Below are 16,242 nucleotides of genomic sequence, written 5' to 3' on the forward strand. Positions count from 1 at the left end.
CTCTCTTTTTTTTTTTTTTTTTTTGCTTAGACAATAAGAGATTCAAAACTCTCAAGGCATGTTACATAAGGACAAGAAATTCTGACAAACAGCAAGTGGGTACAAATAATCCCAGCAATTGCAAAGAGGAAGCAACAAAGTTACAGAAATTGCCCGAGGTTACAGTACATACCTGGTGTTGTCCACTACACTTCGTAAGATAATATACACCCGCAACTATGACTTGATAGCTACTAGATTAACATTCCTCCAAAGATACACAATGTTATGCCATGTCTAGTGACACATTTAACAAGGACTAGAGGCAAAATAAAAAATAAATGCATTTGGAAATAAAAACGTTGCTAACAGAGGACTAGCTGCAATACGCACAGCAGAGATGCAGACCAGCCCTGCTTCCTTCTGCTATGTGCAGTGCGTCCCATTCCAGTGTTCCTTGTCTATTTTTGATCCCGTTGGCCAACCTCAATCAAATTGGACAGGACTGACACCTGGCCCCTCCTGAATTCTACCGCTTCTCTGGAAGTCAGAGGCTGAGTGGAGGTAGAAAGCCATATTGCTGCCCTCCCACAAGTAAAGGCAAACTCAGTGTTACGTATTTCACTTGGCAGCACCCGTCTGGCTGCCCAGCTCAGGCGTTCAGGCTTCTCTACCAGAACATGCATAGCTTACTGCCTGCTCCCTGCAAGCACTGGCTTCTTGTCCAGCATGAGTGCTCCCTAACACCTAACTCATGGCAGGAGGATGTCAGACTTAACTAGTTTTATTATCGACAGAATTGATTTTGTCTATCTGCACACAAAGCCAGCCTACGTAAGAAGGTCACAGATCGTTTGCTAATGGAGTCTTGCTCTTCCCCAGCTCAGTGATGGTTTTCCTGCTTTTATTTTGCTTATTATAGATGCATAGAACATTTGTGTGGTTGTGACATTGTTACACATGATGAATATATTTGGTTTACTGAAAAGATAAATTCAATGGGAGGGATATAGAGATTTTCAGTTAACATTTATGTAAAATTTTGCATAAGACATTGTCATGAAAGCAGTACTCATTTCAAGAAAGGTATACATACCTCTCCAAGCTTTTCTAACTTGATATAGGTTTCCATTTTTCCAAATCCAATTTCTGACTGCAATGAAAAGAAATGGAAAATCGATCACTAAAACTGAACACTTTATTTATACATCATTTAATCAGCAAGCTAAACTTTGTTTCAGAAAAATACCTGATAGTACTTGACCAAACACTGCACAGTTCTGCGATTTTAAAAACAATTTAGTATATTGTGATATAAATGCGTCCCAGCATCCAAGCCTTATACTCAGCCTGTTGGCCAGTCTACTGCATATCCTGGAAGGACTATGTACTGAGTTACACCTAGACTGAAACCCCACTTCACCCTACCTCCTACTTAAGTCTTCTCCACTATTCTGATCTGATTACTACTAATGAGGTTATTATAGCTTAAAGCACAGAAGTAATCTCAAACTATTTCATACTTTCTCTCGCTTAGCGTAACCATATACTGCTGCTTCTTTCAAAGTTAATTTTCATTACTTATTTGCTCTCTACTAATATATATAACACGTTCAAGATCTCGGCTCCAGTTTTCCTCTCCTATTCTGACCTCTCAATGCCTTTCAGTCTAAAACTTTGCCAGTAAAATCCCTAAACATCATTCTTCCACAAGCTTCAGCTTTGTCTCAACAATTTACGTTTCACGGCTCATAACTTCAAGTCTTTGTGTACTTTACTTGGATCTATTCACCTTCTCTTTTTTCATCACCAACTTAGCTCTGCAATGCAAGCCAGGAGGGTTTGCCTGCCTGTCTAACACCTTTTTCTGAAGACTGTTAAGGTCATTACTCTTTTCCTGTTCAAATCTACTGCTACTCTCATATTTAATACAGTTATCTCTTACAGTTATTTTCACGTAAGACCACTGTCAATTACACCAAAGCTTTATATTGTTCTTACAGTGTAAAGAATGCAGAAAATAGACATGTAAAACATGTCAATTTTAAAACCAATTTACAAAGTGCATATAGCCAGCCTGTACCCTGTCAAAACCCAAAATCCATAGGCTTCACGGGGTTTTGCTTTACTGACATACACTAAGACAAAAAAGCCAGGTTTTCTCCCCAGCATCACCTCCTCCTTTCACTTCCAAACATAGCTCTCCACTTGCTATTTGTTTCTAAGGAACGATACCTTGACCCCGGACTGGCTTCAGCACCTACATCCACAAGTCTGAATATGTTGATTTGCTCCTAAAATCTGATGGATATTAAAGTTGTATATTATTTCATAGTAACATAGTGTAACATAAATACTGCTGCATTAAGATTTGACAACAATATAATACGAAGGTATACTGAGAAAAGTTGGATTAATACTTAATATTCAGAACACATGCATGAAAATACATCTGAGGTAAGTGTAAGATCTTGTCTGTAAATGTATTTGACATATCTAAGAGAAAAAATGGGCACACAATTATGCTAACATAGTATTAAGAGTAATTCTGCTTTATTAAATTAGTGTTAGAATTGAAATGTTTTAAAACTGCGTAAGGATACATGAGTATCAAGCATACTTAGGAGCTTGTTGAAGCCAAGCTGTTTATCCCAAAATACAAGCAAAAGTTGATATCTGACAACCCTTGTAACTCCAGTAAGATTTTAAACATACCACTGATATAGGTACAATATCAGTAAAACAAATATTATGTTTCCAAAGTACATTTTGACCTACTTAAACAAACATATCTTGAAGTGAGTATTAGATGGTATTAGAATTCAAAAGATAGGCTGCTTAGTTTACAGGAGAAACTAAAGAACTCATAGCCACTGGCCTTGTTATTGCCAGACATTCTGGAATACAACTTAAAAGTCTGATTTCTAAGAAACCTCGATGTTGTTCATCAAGACTAACAAACTTAAAGTCTTCTTTAGACAATAAAATCATACAATATTTCCTACATACAGAGGACAGATTCTTCAAGATCCGCCTTCCAATGTGTTTAATTTTTTAATCACATTTTGGTTGCCTACCACTCATAAGAAAAACTAATTTTTAGATTCCTCCAACTAAGATCACTTTCCTTTTTCCTTCAAAATAATTTCTGAACTATTTAATTTTTTTCTGCAATACATATCTGTCTATCTTAACTACACAGAAACACTGATGCATCGTATTTATGGTCTCTTTTAATGGCTGGTGCATAAGAGTTACACCTATGCTACTGCACATGCATGTACATGTATACACAAAATACAATTACCATAAAAGCTAATGTCTTTTGTTGTATTTCAAAGAAATACTCCAGACCTAAAGTATAACAAGTCCTCACTTGATACTTTTTATAACTTTTTTCCTTTGATTCATTCCTACTAAGCCTTGAAAAGAGTCGTGCCTTTGAAGCACAGCACAATATTCATATATTATAATTAACAGTCTGCTAGCAGGCTTTCAATGACAATCTCAGAATAATGAGTCCTTGAATTTCTTTTTTTTAAAGGTTAGTTTGAAATCACAAAAGGACAATGCAGCAAATGCATGCCTGCATACCACAGCACTGCTGGCAGGTTTCATTTTGGACTTTTAAGCCCTGAAAGCGTTTTTAAAAGGCAAAACAAAACAACCTTGTGACAGGAAGCTGATTCCATACACATGCCATATTCATTAGAGGGCACTGTTTTTCTGTCTGTCTTCTAGAAGGTAAAGAGGACAGAACTTCAACTGCTCTCAGGGCTCACCACTAAATGAGCAAGGGGATTTAGATATACAGGCAAATCCACCCAGCCCCCAAATACTATATTCCGACACCGAAAAGGTTCTACTGAAAAGGCACTTCACCAGCATCTGAAAAGAGAAGGTTTGGGGAAGTCTATTCCTCAGTTCAGTGCTACATCAGTAACTAAGTGGTTAATGAGCTACAAAATTCTGGCACAAATATTTAAGCTTGCTATATTATTATTACTTCCAGTGCTTTGATCCAGTCTTTTCTTCTTTTAATATTGTTCTTGTAAAAGGCGACATGCAGATCAGAGCTTTAGTCTAGCAGACTAAATTGTGTTTTTTCAGGGGAAAAATAAATGATAAAACTCAACCATTGCTTTGTTATAGACATTATTAATTCACAAAGAATAAAATAAAGATATTTCACAGTTAATAAAACTAATTCACTACACATACTTACATATTTATTTTTCAGCAAATAAGCCATAAAACCAAGAAAACAAAGAAGAATGCAGATTTCAGAAACCTATCCAGCTTTTCTCTGCAAAGACTTTCTCGCCAATGAATTTGCTCAAGAAGTCAGTATTAGTCTAGCAATTCTTTAAGACCTCGATTAACATTAAGAAAACGGATAGATCAAATTATGATTGAAATGTAACAATTCTTGTAAAAATAAGACAAAACATTTTTTGGCCTACTTCACAGACGTGCATATTTTATATGAGTGTCCAGGATTTCTAGCATTTATACTCTAATTACGGTATAGGAATCCTCATTCTGCCATCTCCAAGGAAAGACTTACTTTTTAAAATAACCCAATAATCTAAAAAGGTGTATGCGAATTTTTTCATTCATGTTCTTAGGTATCCACATATGCTTTTTAAAAAAAATAAAAATCTATCATCTCAACAGCAATTTTGAGAAAGAAAATTTGTTATCAAATACAAAAAGAACAGTGAGGAGGACCTGCCTTCATATTATGCTGCTTTAGGGCCTTCCTATTATATCACATGAGAGCCCCAGCCTTGACCTAAGATTACGTGGCCTATTTGCTCAAACAGATCATCCCTGCTCTAAAAAGCAAAAGGATTTAAGCATGCACTTTGGGAGTTGAGTTTAGCCATCGATTTCAATGGGTCAAGACCTTCACTGAGAAATGACAGGGCCACGTTTGCAGAAGAAAAATGAAAGAAAGGGTGAAATTCTTCAATGGATTTTGGACAGGTGCACACTGAAGTTCAGGACATAAAAGCCAAGGTGTAAATGAAGTTGAATCACAGCTATGGTATACAGATATCTGCACTAAATGGAATCTGAAGAACCGAGAGGTTGGTTTAGCATGGCAGATGCATTACACTTACTAGTGATGCTCTACGAGAACGTCGACTCATTGGCTGATCAAATGGCGGGCTGTTAATCTGCAACTTTTCAAGATAGCCATCAGGTATCCTGATGTCAGCAGGCAGGGACAAACGCTTGTTCAAATCCTGCAGTAAATAATGTTAAAAAGAGAAGGGTCAAGTATAATTCAAAATTTCCTGAAAAATCTTTTAACACTTGTAGTGTTAGTGTTACTACAGTGTTGCTATTTAAAACTGAAATATTTATACAAGTGGAAAATAAGTAATTTCACAGAAATTGTTTTTAAAAGCATTCTCTTCTAATAATATTTCAAATTGCTTAGATAGGTTCAAAAATTCAGTGCTTAACTGAATTAACTTTAACAAGAGGAATGAAATATTAAAATGTATTTAATTACATTGTGGATAAACGTACTGAGCTTACTTGAATACTTATGCATACCTGGAATACCAGAAACTGAGACTTCAGAGGCTGGTAAATAAATTTCTTTTCATATAATAATTACATTAGAATAGCAAGAGATCACCAAGATTCAAAATATATCACTCTCCCTTTCTCTGACTACTCAAAGTTATAAACTTACTTCAACTTCCATTTTTCCAGTCTTACAAAACAGAATCACTTGGTTATTGAGCCAAACTATTACAGACGTTAATACATTTTTCTATTTCAAGCTCTTTAGAAAACCAAACTACCATTATATAAATGCAGTTTTCCCTACATCAGATTCTGTTTTTCACCAGTGAATTTTTCCAACAACAACAGGTACAATTTCTAAGACAAGAGGGAAACAAAATTACCAGTCTTACAAAACAGAATCACTTGGTTATTGAGCCAAACTATTACAGACGTTAATACATTTTTCTATTTCAAGCTCTTTAGAAAACCAAACTACCATTATATAAATGCAGTTTTCCCTACATCAGATTCTGTTTTTCACCAGTGAATTTTTCCAACAACAACAGGTACAATTTCTAAGACAAGAGGGAAACAAAATTACTTCACCTTTCAATAAAAGTGAAAAAAGGGGTTTTTTTGGGTGGTTACACATTCTCATCAATTTTTTATTTTTAGTTTGGCTTTAATCTCAAACGTGCCAGAAAATGAAATACCAAATATTCTCTTAAAGCAGCCAGTCACCACCACAGAGATACAAGGGCAACATATCCAGACTCACAAAAAACTGGAAGTAATTTCCAGAACAGCAGGAATTGTTTTTCAGTAAAGGTAGTTTATCCAAGTAAAGGAAAATCATGCTCAGCATCAAAATATAGAATCCACCCCCATGGATTCTACCCTGAAGTTAAGAGGACATCTCTGGAACGACCACCGTTCTCACACTTTTCTCCAGCAGAAGAGGGAATCTCCAGATTTCTGCTGGTGGACCTCAGATTTAATCTATACTGACCTGACAGCAGTAAGCTCTTCTTGATGTTACCCTATTCTATCTTACCTATCACTATCATCTCTCCAGCTTTGAACTCTGGGCATCCCGAGCTAACCTAAACGCTGGCAGCTACAGCCCCATTTGGTTCCCTTCAGGCTGGGCCATGTGTTTCTACTCGTGTCTTTGCAGCAGCTTTGAACTATTTCAGCATGCTAAATCATCGAGAAACTATCTCAGGCGAAGCGCATAGCTTCCTGCCAGTTTTGTGCTCCGAACAGGTTCAGTGTAAGGTCAGACAAGCTCAGAGCCTGAACACAGGGCAAGAGAGGCAGCAGGGCAAGCCCAGGAAGCCGGCAGCTAAATCGGCTTAGGCTGCCAAAGAACTGGATCATCAGACTTTTCAGGACTTGAGGTCTTGGTGGACAACTTGCTAAGCTTTCAGTGTTGATAATGTATTTGAATCACGTATCTGCATGATCTGTACACGTACCTCGAGCAACAGCTAAGCAAAAAATATCAGTTAAAAATATATTTTAAAAAAATGAATGTAATTTGGCAATTAGTTGAATTTCAGGTAGGACTGAAGTGCTAATATACATCCCCCGGATGATTGATCTACATATGCTATTCACTATGGCCACTGGATACAGGCAGAAATTTTTGGAGAGATGTCAACAAAGCTTTAACTTCTGGCAGCTGACCCTCCGGCTTTCCTTTTGCTCCTCACACCTCCTTAGGTACAGAGCACAAAGTCTGTTAGCTTCTACTTTGCTGCCCAACATCAGCTTCTTTGTATAACTGGAAAAATCAGTGTCTGTATTTCTTTTTTGTACAGAATTTTTAAATTGTCTTTAAACAAAAGAAGTACTGTTCACAGAATGGCAGCGTTGACCAACATTTTGAAGTTAAATTAAAAGAAAACAAAAAGATGCCTCAGTTTTGGCAGCTTCCAATTTCTTTACTAATTTTCAACTTTGGTATTTCAAATTTTTCAAAACAAAGGCAATTTTAAAACTGCCTGTGTGGTTTTCAGGAGAGTGGAGAAACTAATTAATTGTAATGAGAGCTAGCAGTAATCCCTACAGTAAAACAGTACTTTCCACTAAAGTATTTTCCTTCTTTCTGACAGGCTCTGCTAATGCCATTTTTATAATAGGCAACTAAAATTCAGTGAAGCTAGAGTCATCCGAAAAGAGAAATGCCTCTCCCCTACTGAAGACGGCTTCAGATTATTAAAAATAAATAAATAAATTCACCCTATAATTTATTGCATTCTTCAGAAAATTCAGGTAGCTCATCAAAACAGAGGAGCACAAGAGAGCTCCATGTTGCCTTAAAGAAAGCACCTTTGTCACCTCACTGCAGTGGGAAACCATGGAACTGCTGGAACAAGACAGGGATGGCAGGAAAAGGACCAGCATCAGTCTCTACTCTATCTTCCTATTGTAATCCCAGATCAACAGTGGGGCAATATCCTGATTTTCTTTCTCCTGTTGCTCAAGAACATAAAATAAAGCAGAAATTTGACGAATTCCAAGACAGCAGCAGCAAAGAGCATTGAGCTAAGTTTTTCAATATAACTTCCTGAACACAGCAGATATCATCATTATCCTATATACCCTGTGGCAAAATAGCTTTCCCCTAGTCCTACCTATTAACTCCACGGCATAGAAACCTGCTGTAGTGCTTTCTTCTTACTGTCCCATAGTGCTTGTTTGACAATGAGTATTTTAACAGAGTCTATTTATAAGGGATACTGAAATCATGGACCACAACTCAAAGGCCTCATGAAATACTGAGTCAATTGTACCCCAGAGCTCTCCATCCATATGTTCTCTCCTCCCACAGCACTCACCCTTGGGGAAGCCAAAGTGGTGCTTCACACCTAGCTCCACAGCCTCAAAGAAGCGTTTCCAAGCATACAAAGTTGATGGGTATGTAGGAAGAAGGAAGTAAAGGCAGCCTTTAAGCTGTGATGGCAATTTGAAAACTATGCTATTAACTGTGCACAGTGCCTGCCATCAATAAACACGTACCTTTTCAAATGGATAGGAAGGGAAACAAAACAAGTCTAAGATGCTTTACAGCTACTAAGAATTCATTACTTCGGAGTCCAGCTACCATAAAAACTGGAGATGATAATATTTTAGGTACCAGAAAATATTATAATGGGAGCTAGTTGTAATTCTATTACAGAACACCCCTTCCTTCATTCTCAAAAGCTCTGCCTATGCCATTTTTGCAATAAACAATTGCAAAAGCCCCCATGACTTACTTCAGAGATCCATGTGACATCCTCAGTTCTAAAGTTGAGTTTAAGCTGTAAAGTTAAATTTGATGCTACACAGTGCTCTGAAGTGTGTAATACAGATACTGTTTGAATGTAAGTACTTACTGATGCAAAGGCCATTCCAGTTTGGGGAAAAAACCCACAAACAATAGTCTACTTTAAGAATACAACAACAACCCTCACTCCCACCCCCCCGCAATGTCTGTCTTAAAAAAAAAACCAACAAACAAAAACAACACACCACAACCTGAGGGGAAGAGTAGGGAGAAATTTTTTTCAGAATTCTAGTGTCTGTTTTTAATATAATTTCTCTACTTACATTTGCAACATAATGGACAATACATGACAGTAACTCTTTTTTCCCCTAAAAAAATGAGTATTTAGTGCTGAAAGCCTAAATTTTTGTCATGTTTAAAAAAAAATCAAAACTATCCATTCTCCTTAACTTCTTAGAGCTGAAGAAAGTTTCTTTTCTGAGAGGAAAACATAATGATTTCATGGAAACTGCACCACGTACTTTATAGATTTTTCCTCCTAACTATCTGCTCTACTACTCTGCTTGCAATACTCATGTATATTTGGCTGTGTTGAAATGTCAACCAAGACAAGACTTCCTTTAAAACCATATATTAAAATTGTTACCTACCAGTAAGAAACCTACCAGTAAGAAGCCTTTTATGACACCAATATTTGAAAGATCATATATAAAGTTACAAATAAAGTCACATATATGAAGTCTTCTTTGTATTATAATTATACTTTACCTAACTGCCTAAAATAGGCAAAATTAAAGAAGGTCATTTAGACTGCAAACCCAAATACCTGAAGGACAGAAATTATTATGTTTTGTTTGCCTGTACCATCTTAATTCCTCCCAGTTTTTGCAATAATTGAAGCAACCACCTCTTGGGAAAAGAAAGCAATCATAATTAAATGCTATACAGCAACATGAAAGGGGATTCATTAGACGTGCATGAGAGAAATAAGCACAACATTTCCTAGTGGCTAAATAGAAAAACTGGAAACTAAAATTACATCAGTTTGACACAGTTGAAAAACCCAGTTAATTTAACTCAGATTTTATTAAAAAGAAAAGCAAGAATCCTACCATACACCAACCAATTTTGAGCCTTGACTGTTCAAGACCAGGCAGTCTTCTGATGCTTAGGCAACCTGTTCAGCTGATGGCAGCAAGAGACTTATTCTCCCACTGTGGGCTGACCCCAGTGAACAGCCAAACCCAGACCCAGCTGCGTGCTTGCTCCCTGCTCCCGCGAGATGCAGAGAAGACAGAAGGATGGTGAGGAGACTTGTGGGTGGAGGTAATGACAGTTCAATAGGGAAAAGCAAAAGCTGTGTGCCCAAGCAGAGTGGAAAAAGGAACTGATTCACTGCTTCCCCATCGGCAGGCAGGTGTCCAGCCACTTCCCAGATAGCTGGGCCTCAGCACACCCGGCAATGGCTCAGTAAGTGGAAGACAAATGCCATAGCCACAAATGTCCCTTCTTCCTCCTCCTTCCCCCCAGCTTTTATCGCCGAGCACCACGTCAGGTGGTACAGAATAGCCCTTTGGCCAGTTCAGGTTGGCTGTCAAGCCTGGGGGAAGCAACCCATTTCCCCGCTGGTGCTGAACAGCCTTTACGGAGAGGACGTCCAGGCTGAGTGCTGGCCTTAGCATATGAAGCCTGGAGTTGCATGTTAGATGCAATCGCCATCTCCGCTCCCTCATGCTGCTAGTACAGCCAACCCATTGCAATCTTGCTATTGCTGCTTTAGTAGCAGGAAAACCTGCTCTCCCGAACCCCGTGGCTTGCTGCTACTTTGGCATGACGCCAGGCTGGAGTGCAGCAACAGTAGGAAACAGTGATTTTTAAGAATTTCTAATTCTCTTAAATCTCTGTGGAATTCTGTGAAACAATGAAAAAGATACTTTCTGGACAGATGACTTTGTCCACACTAATTTCAATGACCAATTGAATCTAATGACATGTTAGCATTTCTCAGAAGGGAAAAAAAAAAAACTTAAACCAAGGAAAACTACTAAAATCAATAAACTTTTTAAAATGGAAATTATTAGCAGGCTGTTAAAAATGCAGGCTGTTACAAGATCCTGCTACAATGCTGTTTAAAGAAGTTAATAAGGAAGCATGTAAAATTAATGGCAGAACTGATTACTTTCCCTACACTCTTTAATTTTTGATACTTAAGATTTTGAGATTGTCAACAGAGTTAAATGTCCATTTTTAATATTAATTAATTTTGCATCCCTTTATGAATCTTTAAATTTTTTATTTCATTTTTTAAAGGTAGAAAATAAGAGTAACTCCCTATGTTATCTTATGTATCCTTTTTTAAACATAACAGGTGTATGAGTGGTGTACATAGACCCTCAACTATGCAGAGGGAATCTGGGTGCGTTCCTTTGTAACTCTAACAAGCAAAGGTTTACTGGAATGTAAAACCTTAGCTTTCAGGGACAACAAAGTACTTCTATCTTTTAGAAAATTAAAATATTTTTCTTGTATGTCACAATTTATTTTTCCAAATGAGGTCAATTCATAACATTTTCTGGTTTCATTCTTTTATGGTTATCTTTAGGGTCAACTTGCAACAGAATATATCAGTGTTCAGTAAACGTCGTACTGTTAAATGCTCAAATGCCTACAGTTAACTGTATGTTGCTTAATGAGCTATTTTTTGATCCAGTTCCAGAATATATTCTGGAGAACATATTCAGGCACCAGTTGCTTTGCTAGGGTAGCCAGAATGCTCGTGGCAACTTCCCCCTCCTCTACATCTTAAAACCACATTTTCTGTCTTCATGTGCAATGCTTATTCTCAGTCTTGTTTTATTACTGGCTGAGAAATGCATACTATTTTTATAATTTGCCTGCAATGAGAATCACATTTGTCCTACTCTGCTTGATGGTAGATAAACATGTAAGCACTTGTGACACTAGTATCACTTTGTTTTCTGTGGAGATAAACTACCCCAACTCGTGCTTATCTTTACTATCTATTTCTAATGCTAGCTACAGCAAATGCTCTGAGAAGAGCTACACTTTGTCGAGCCTTTTCTTTTGTCTGGCTAGTACCCAACCGTGTTGCTGTAACTTGATGCGTATGTTCTGTCTACCACCAACTACTAAGGTTTGGGCACAAGAAGAGGAGGCAGGCATTTCAACTTAAATCCTGCAGGTTCTATGAGCTGAGTAATTTAACAAGTAATTTAACAAGAAAAAAACCCCACATCTTCCAAACAAAAAAACCCACACCACCTCCTGTTTTTCACACATACTTGGAAATAAAAAACAAAACCCCCAACCTTTTTGATATCTTTACTTCTGTAGGCTTGGGCACAAGAAGAGGAGGCAGGCATTTCAACTTAAATCCTGCAGGTTCTATGAGCTGAGTAATTTAACAAGTAATTTAACAAGAAAAAAACCCCACATCTTCCAAACAAAAAAACCCACACCACCTCCTGTTTTTCACACATACTTGGAAATAAAAAACAAAACCCCCAACCTTTTTGATATCTTTACTTCTGGTCCCCTTTTGGATGTCCCAAAATACTGTCGCAAATATCAGCTTCTTCACTTGCCATCCATAGTAAACCATTCACAAGAGTCTAGTACTAGCATTTTGTTACCACATTCTGCTTTTCACATCTGACTCTCAAACAACTCTATTCCTTTTCTACCTACCCTATTCTGATCTCCTATTCTCTATAATACAAGCTTACCAGCTATCCCTCTTTCTAATTGCTTGTCTTGGCCCATATAGTATTCTTTAGTGCCATAGTGTGACACTTTTCAGAAAGTCTCATTCCTGGTCAACAGATCTATTTTCACTTCTCTTAAACCCTGTCAAAAAAGTACATTTTTTCCAAAGAATGAACCTATTCTTATTTGTGAAAGCAACACTTAACTTTTCACACTTTATATCAGACATTAAAATCAACAACTTCTGTTTTTCCTTAACTCTCCATTTATTTTTTGCCAAGATCCACTACACATTTCAGCAAATTTCACTGAAGTGAAATAAAGATGATTCTGACTCAGGATATAGTATGTTTGAAATCTACATGTTAAAAAAGCTTTAAAAAGAAGCAATTTGAAATATCCACTTTTTAGTCTGTCTTCTGATGACTCAAGTCATTACGTCTTTGACTTATATAGCACATTTAGATAACAAACACTAATATTTTGCACAAAACAGAATGACAATAATAAAAAAAAAAAAACCAGAAAATTGCCCTAGGGAAGGATTTGTTGAGGTGTTCCCGAGCCCAATCCTCACTATGCTACAAAAAGCAGAAAAAGAAAAACTAAGACCACTTTTATTTTTATACTTTAACAAATGTGCCGATTTGCAGACTGTTTCTTTCTTGCTGGAGTAGCAACAATAAACCTTTCCCAAATCTATTCGGCTACAAACGCGATCGACCTTTCAACTGCTAGGCTGTTTCAGGCTGCTACTGTGCTCACAACTGCAGCAAGGGAAGAAAGATTCGGGCTTCTGCCAGTAAAGCAGAAGGAGGCAAAAAAAAAAAAAAAAAAAAAGAACCCTGTAGTACCAAACGACTCGTCAGAAAAACTGGAAGGGAAGACCATGATAGCATCAGCCTCAGTCTGATGATAGCATCAGCCTCAGTTCACTGTTCCTTGAATGTTTCATTTAGCTAATCTAACAGCCAGCTACCTCCAAACCCGGTATTTCATTGCCTGTGGCCAGATGTTCCCATCTCTTCTTGGAGGAGAACAGGCTCTAAGCTAACGACACAGTGTGGTGTAAGAAAGTCAACTGGCAGAAAACTATCCTTTCAAAAGAAAGTGAGTAATTACCTGCTGATGCAAGTTTAGGAGCCAAGAGAAGGAAGCTGGCTCTGTCAGGAGCAGGTAGTCAGTGGACGACACAAACTATATTGCCAAGCTGCATCATTATATAGCAATCCTTACTGCTTTGGTTCTTCACTTTATTGATAAGTTACATTTCCAGACCAACCATTACTTAAGGTACATACTTACTATACGGCAGCAGACAACAAGCCCTCCACTTCTCCCTGAAATTTTAGCTTATCTTTTAAGAGTTAATATTGTTAAATTCCATCAATAAAATTTTGTTTCAGCCTCACAAAGAAAAACAATTGTTCTTCTAAGTCTACAGACATCAGTCTGACAGCCCAAACAATCCACTACAGATCAAATGGAAATGCTTTGCTCTCTTGTGTAAGCATCGGTCTGAATTAGTCTTCTCACCAGTTTTAGCAAATACCAGCGAGACATGTCAGCTGCAACCACAAGCTGTTCACTAATAAGTCATAGTGCTTTTGTTCACTGGAGAATGCTTAATGAGATCTAAAATGCTACATCATATAACCCTCTATGCAACACAGTTCAACTTCATGTCATGCTTACTTTTAAACCCCCCACTTTTTATAGTATTTTTTCTGTACATATTTTAAATAACAATGTGTATTACATGCTACCTCATGACACACAAAGCAAACAAATTAATTGAAAAACATTTGCTTATGCCAATGAGAATTTAAACACTCTAATATACAACCTTATATGTGTGTATTTACTGTACCATTTTAGTATCAAATACCATGTGGAGTTTTTTTCTGAAGGTTGCCTTGTCAAATTTCAGCGCATTTTTGTCAAATGACAGAGTTAGCACAGTTGAAGCCAACTGGATCCTCTACAGAATTATGACATACAACAAGACTGCTAGAGGCAAAAGCAAACAGAAAAATACCCAACTCCAAATCAGAGAATATATTTATAGAGAATTTTGTTGTTTGGTTACAGCCCTGTAGACCTCTGAGGTCTTGAAGCAAAACACCAGCATATACATCCATCAGAAGAAACCTATAGCATCCTTGCAGCATGCTATTTTACCATCTTTATAAATAAGCATCAATTACTGTAACCAAAACCACTATTTGAACGGCTGGGATGAATTATCTATACCAGTTAACCTATTAGGTATATAAAACCGTTAAAACCGTCATCATTCCTCCACTCAACTAATACGTGTAATTATGATTTCATTGTGATGCAGAAAGTGCATTTTTTCCTGCCTTCTGCAGAATGGTTTATAACTGAATACTACATTTTTTCCTTTATACTTGAATGTTATTGTTGTTGTTGTTGTTGTTATTTTTTTACTGAAAATATTACATCACAATGAATCAATTACTATTCTGTTAAATTTGAAGTGAGGGTCTTCAATGAACCTCTTCTTCTGTTAGAAGCAGTAATGAAAACATAATCTTAAGACCCATCTACAAAGGATCACTGCTACCTCTCACTCCATAAATCCATGCCTGTTTTCAGCCAGGCTGCTGAAATGCAATACAATTCAAGAAAACATCAGTTTTGAGCATTGAATCAGGTGGCTTTTTATATTTGGGACAGAAATGACCCAAGATATGGAATTCATTCATCAATTAAATCAATATGCTAATCAAATCAAGTACACAACATATTTTCAGGGATTTTATCATGAGATTGAGCCCACAGGCTGTTTCATACCCAGGAGAAATACCAATGACCACAAATATTCCATGTTCTCTGCCCCCTCCTCAACATAAACGCAGTTTGTCAGATTTGATGTTGAGATGCTAGGAAAAGATGAGGAGCCAAGTGCCATGAGTGTAATATTGATATTATTAAGAATTCTAAAGTTTAGTCTCTATTTTGGGACCAGGAGTCACATTTTCCCAGCACACCTACTATCATCAATCAACAAAGCAAGGACTTTACTGCCAGGAGTTCAAGAAAGTTATCACCAATATCTATAGTAGCTACGGCCACTCAAATAAAAATATATAATAATTTTCTTAAAACCACAGAATCCAGAACTGCAAGCAGATACCTTTGCTTTTATTTACTTTAGCACAATGAAAAACTTATGAAAATAAATCTTCTAAGTATCTTTTCAGTAATAATTGTAATAATTAGTATTTTTGAACCCACAAAATTAGAATTATAGGCCAATAGGATTTTTTCATGTAAACTTAAAAAAAATATGAATTCTGAACAATTTCTTCTTCAAAATACTTTTAACAAGAATTTTCATTTCATGGATATGCTGTTTAGACTACTGACTAGCTGAATAAAAACTGCTCTTTCATTCTTTAAAAAAAAAAACAAAAACCAAACAGTCAGTTTTTTTATTTACTTCCTATCTCCCAGCAGTTTTAAAGTGAAAGGCTGAAACTGTTCCGCACAAATACAGTATTCAGAAACTGCATTCCAGGAGCTTTTATTCCCTACCACTGAAACCAAACCAAAACAAATACGTGTGACACATAAAACCAGTTTTGAAAAATTTGAGCAAGTAGAAATTAAACTCGAATGTGAGATATTACTTTCTTTTCATCAAGTGTACAAATACACAGCAAATTTGTGACAAATTATGCCAGAAATATGTCAAAATTCTTCTTGGGTGG

The 16,242-nt window shown here is 36.8% G+C and overlaps 1 protein-coding gene across 2 annotated transcripts in view; it reads right to left on the reverse strand.

Moving 5' to 3' along the window:
- CDK17 (cyclin dependent kinase 17) overlaps positions 1 to 16,242 on the reverse strand; it is a 56,756-nt gene that overhangs the window by 12,619 nt on the left and 27,895 nt on the right. For both annotated transcript variants that reach the window (XM_009286761.2, XM_009286760.2), the window contains 2 exons: positions 5,106 to 5,231; positions 1,076 to 1,132 (listed from right to left, as the gene is read on the reverse strand). In XM_009286761.2, the coding sequence (XP_009285036.1) occupies positions 1,076 to 1,132; positions 5,106 to 5,231 (183 nt within the window). The remainder of the gene's footprint in view (positions 1 to 1,075; positions 1,133 to 5,105; positions 5,232 to 16,242) is intronic.

This window comes from Aptenodytes forsteri, unplaced genomic scaffold (assembly GCF_000699145.1).
Source record: "Aptenodytes forsteri isolate BGI_AS27 unplaced genomic scaffold, ASM69914v1 Scaffold360, whole genome shotgun sequence".
NCBI lineage: Eukaryota > Metazoa > Chordata > Aves > Sphenisciformes > Spheniscidae > Aptenodytes > Aptenodytes forsteri.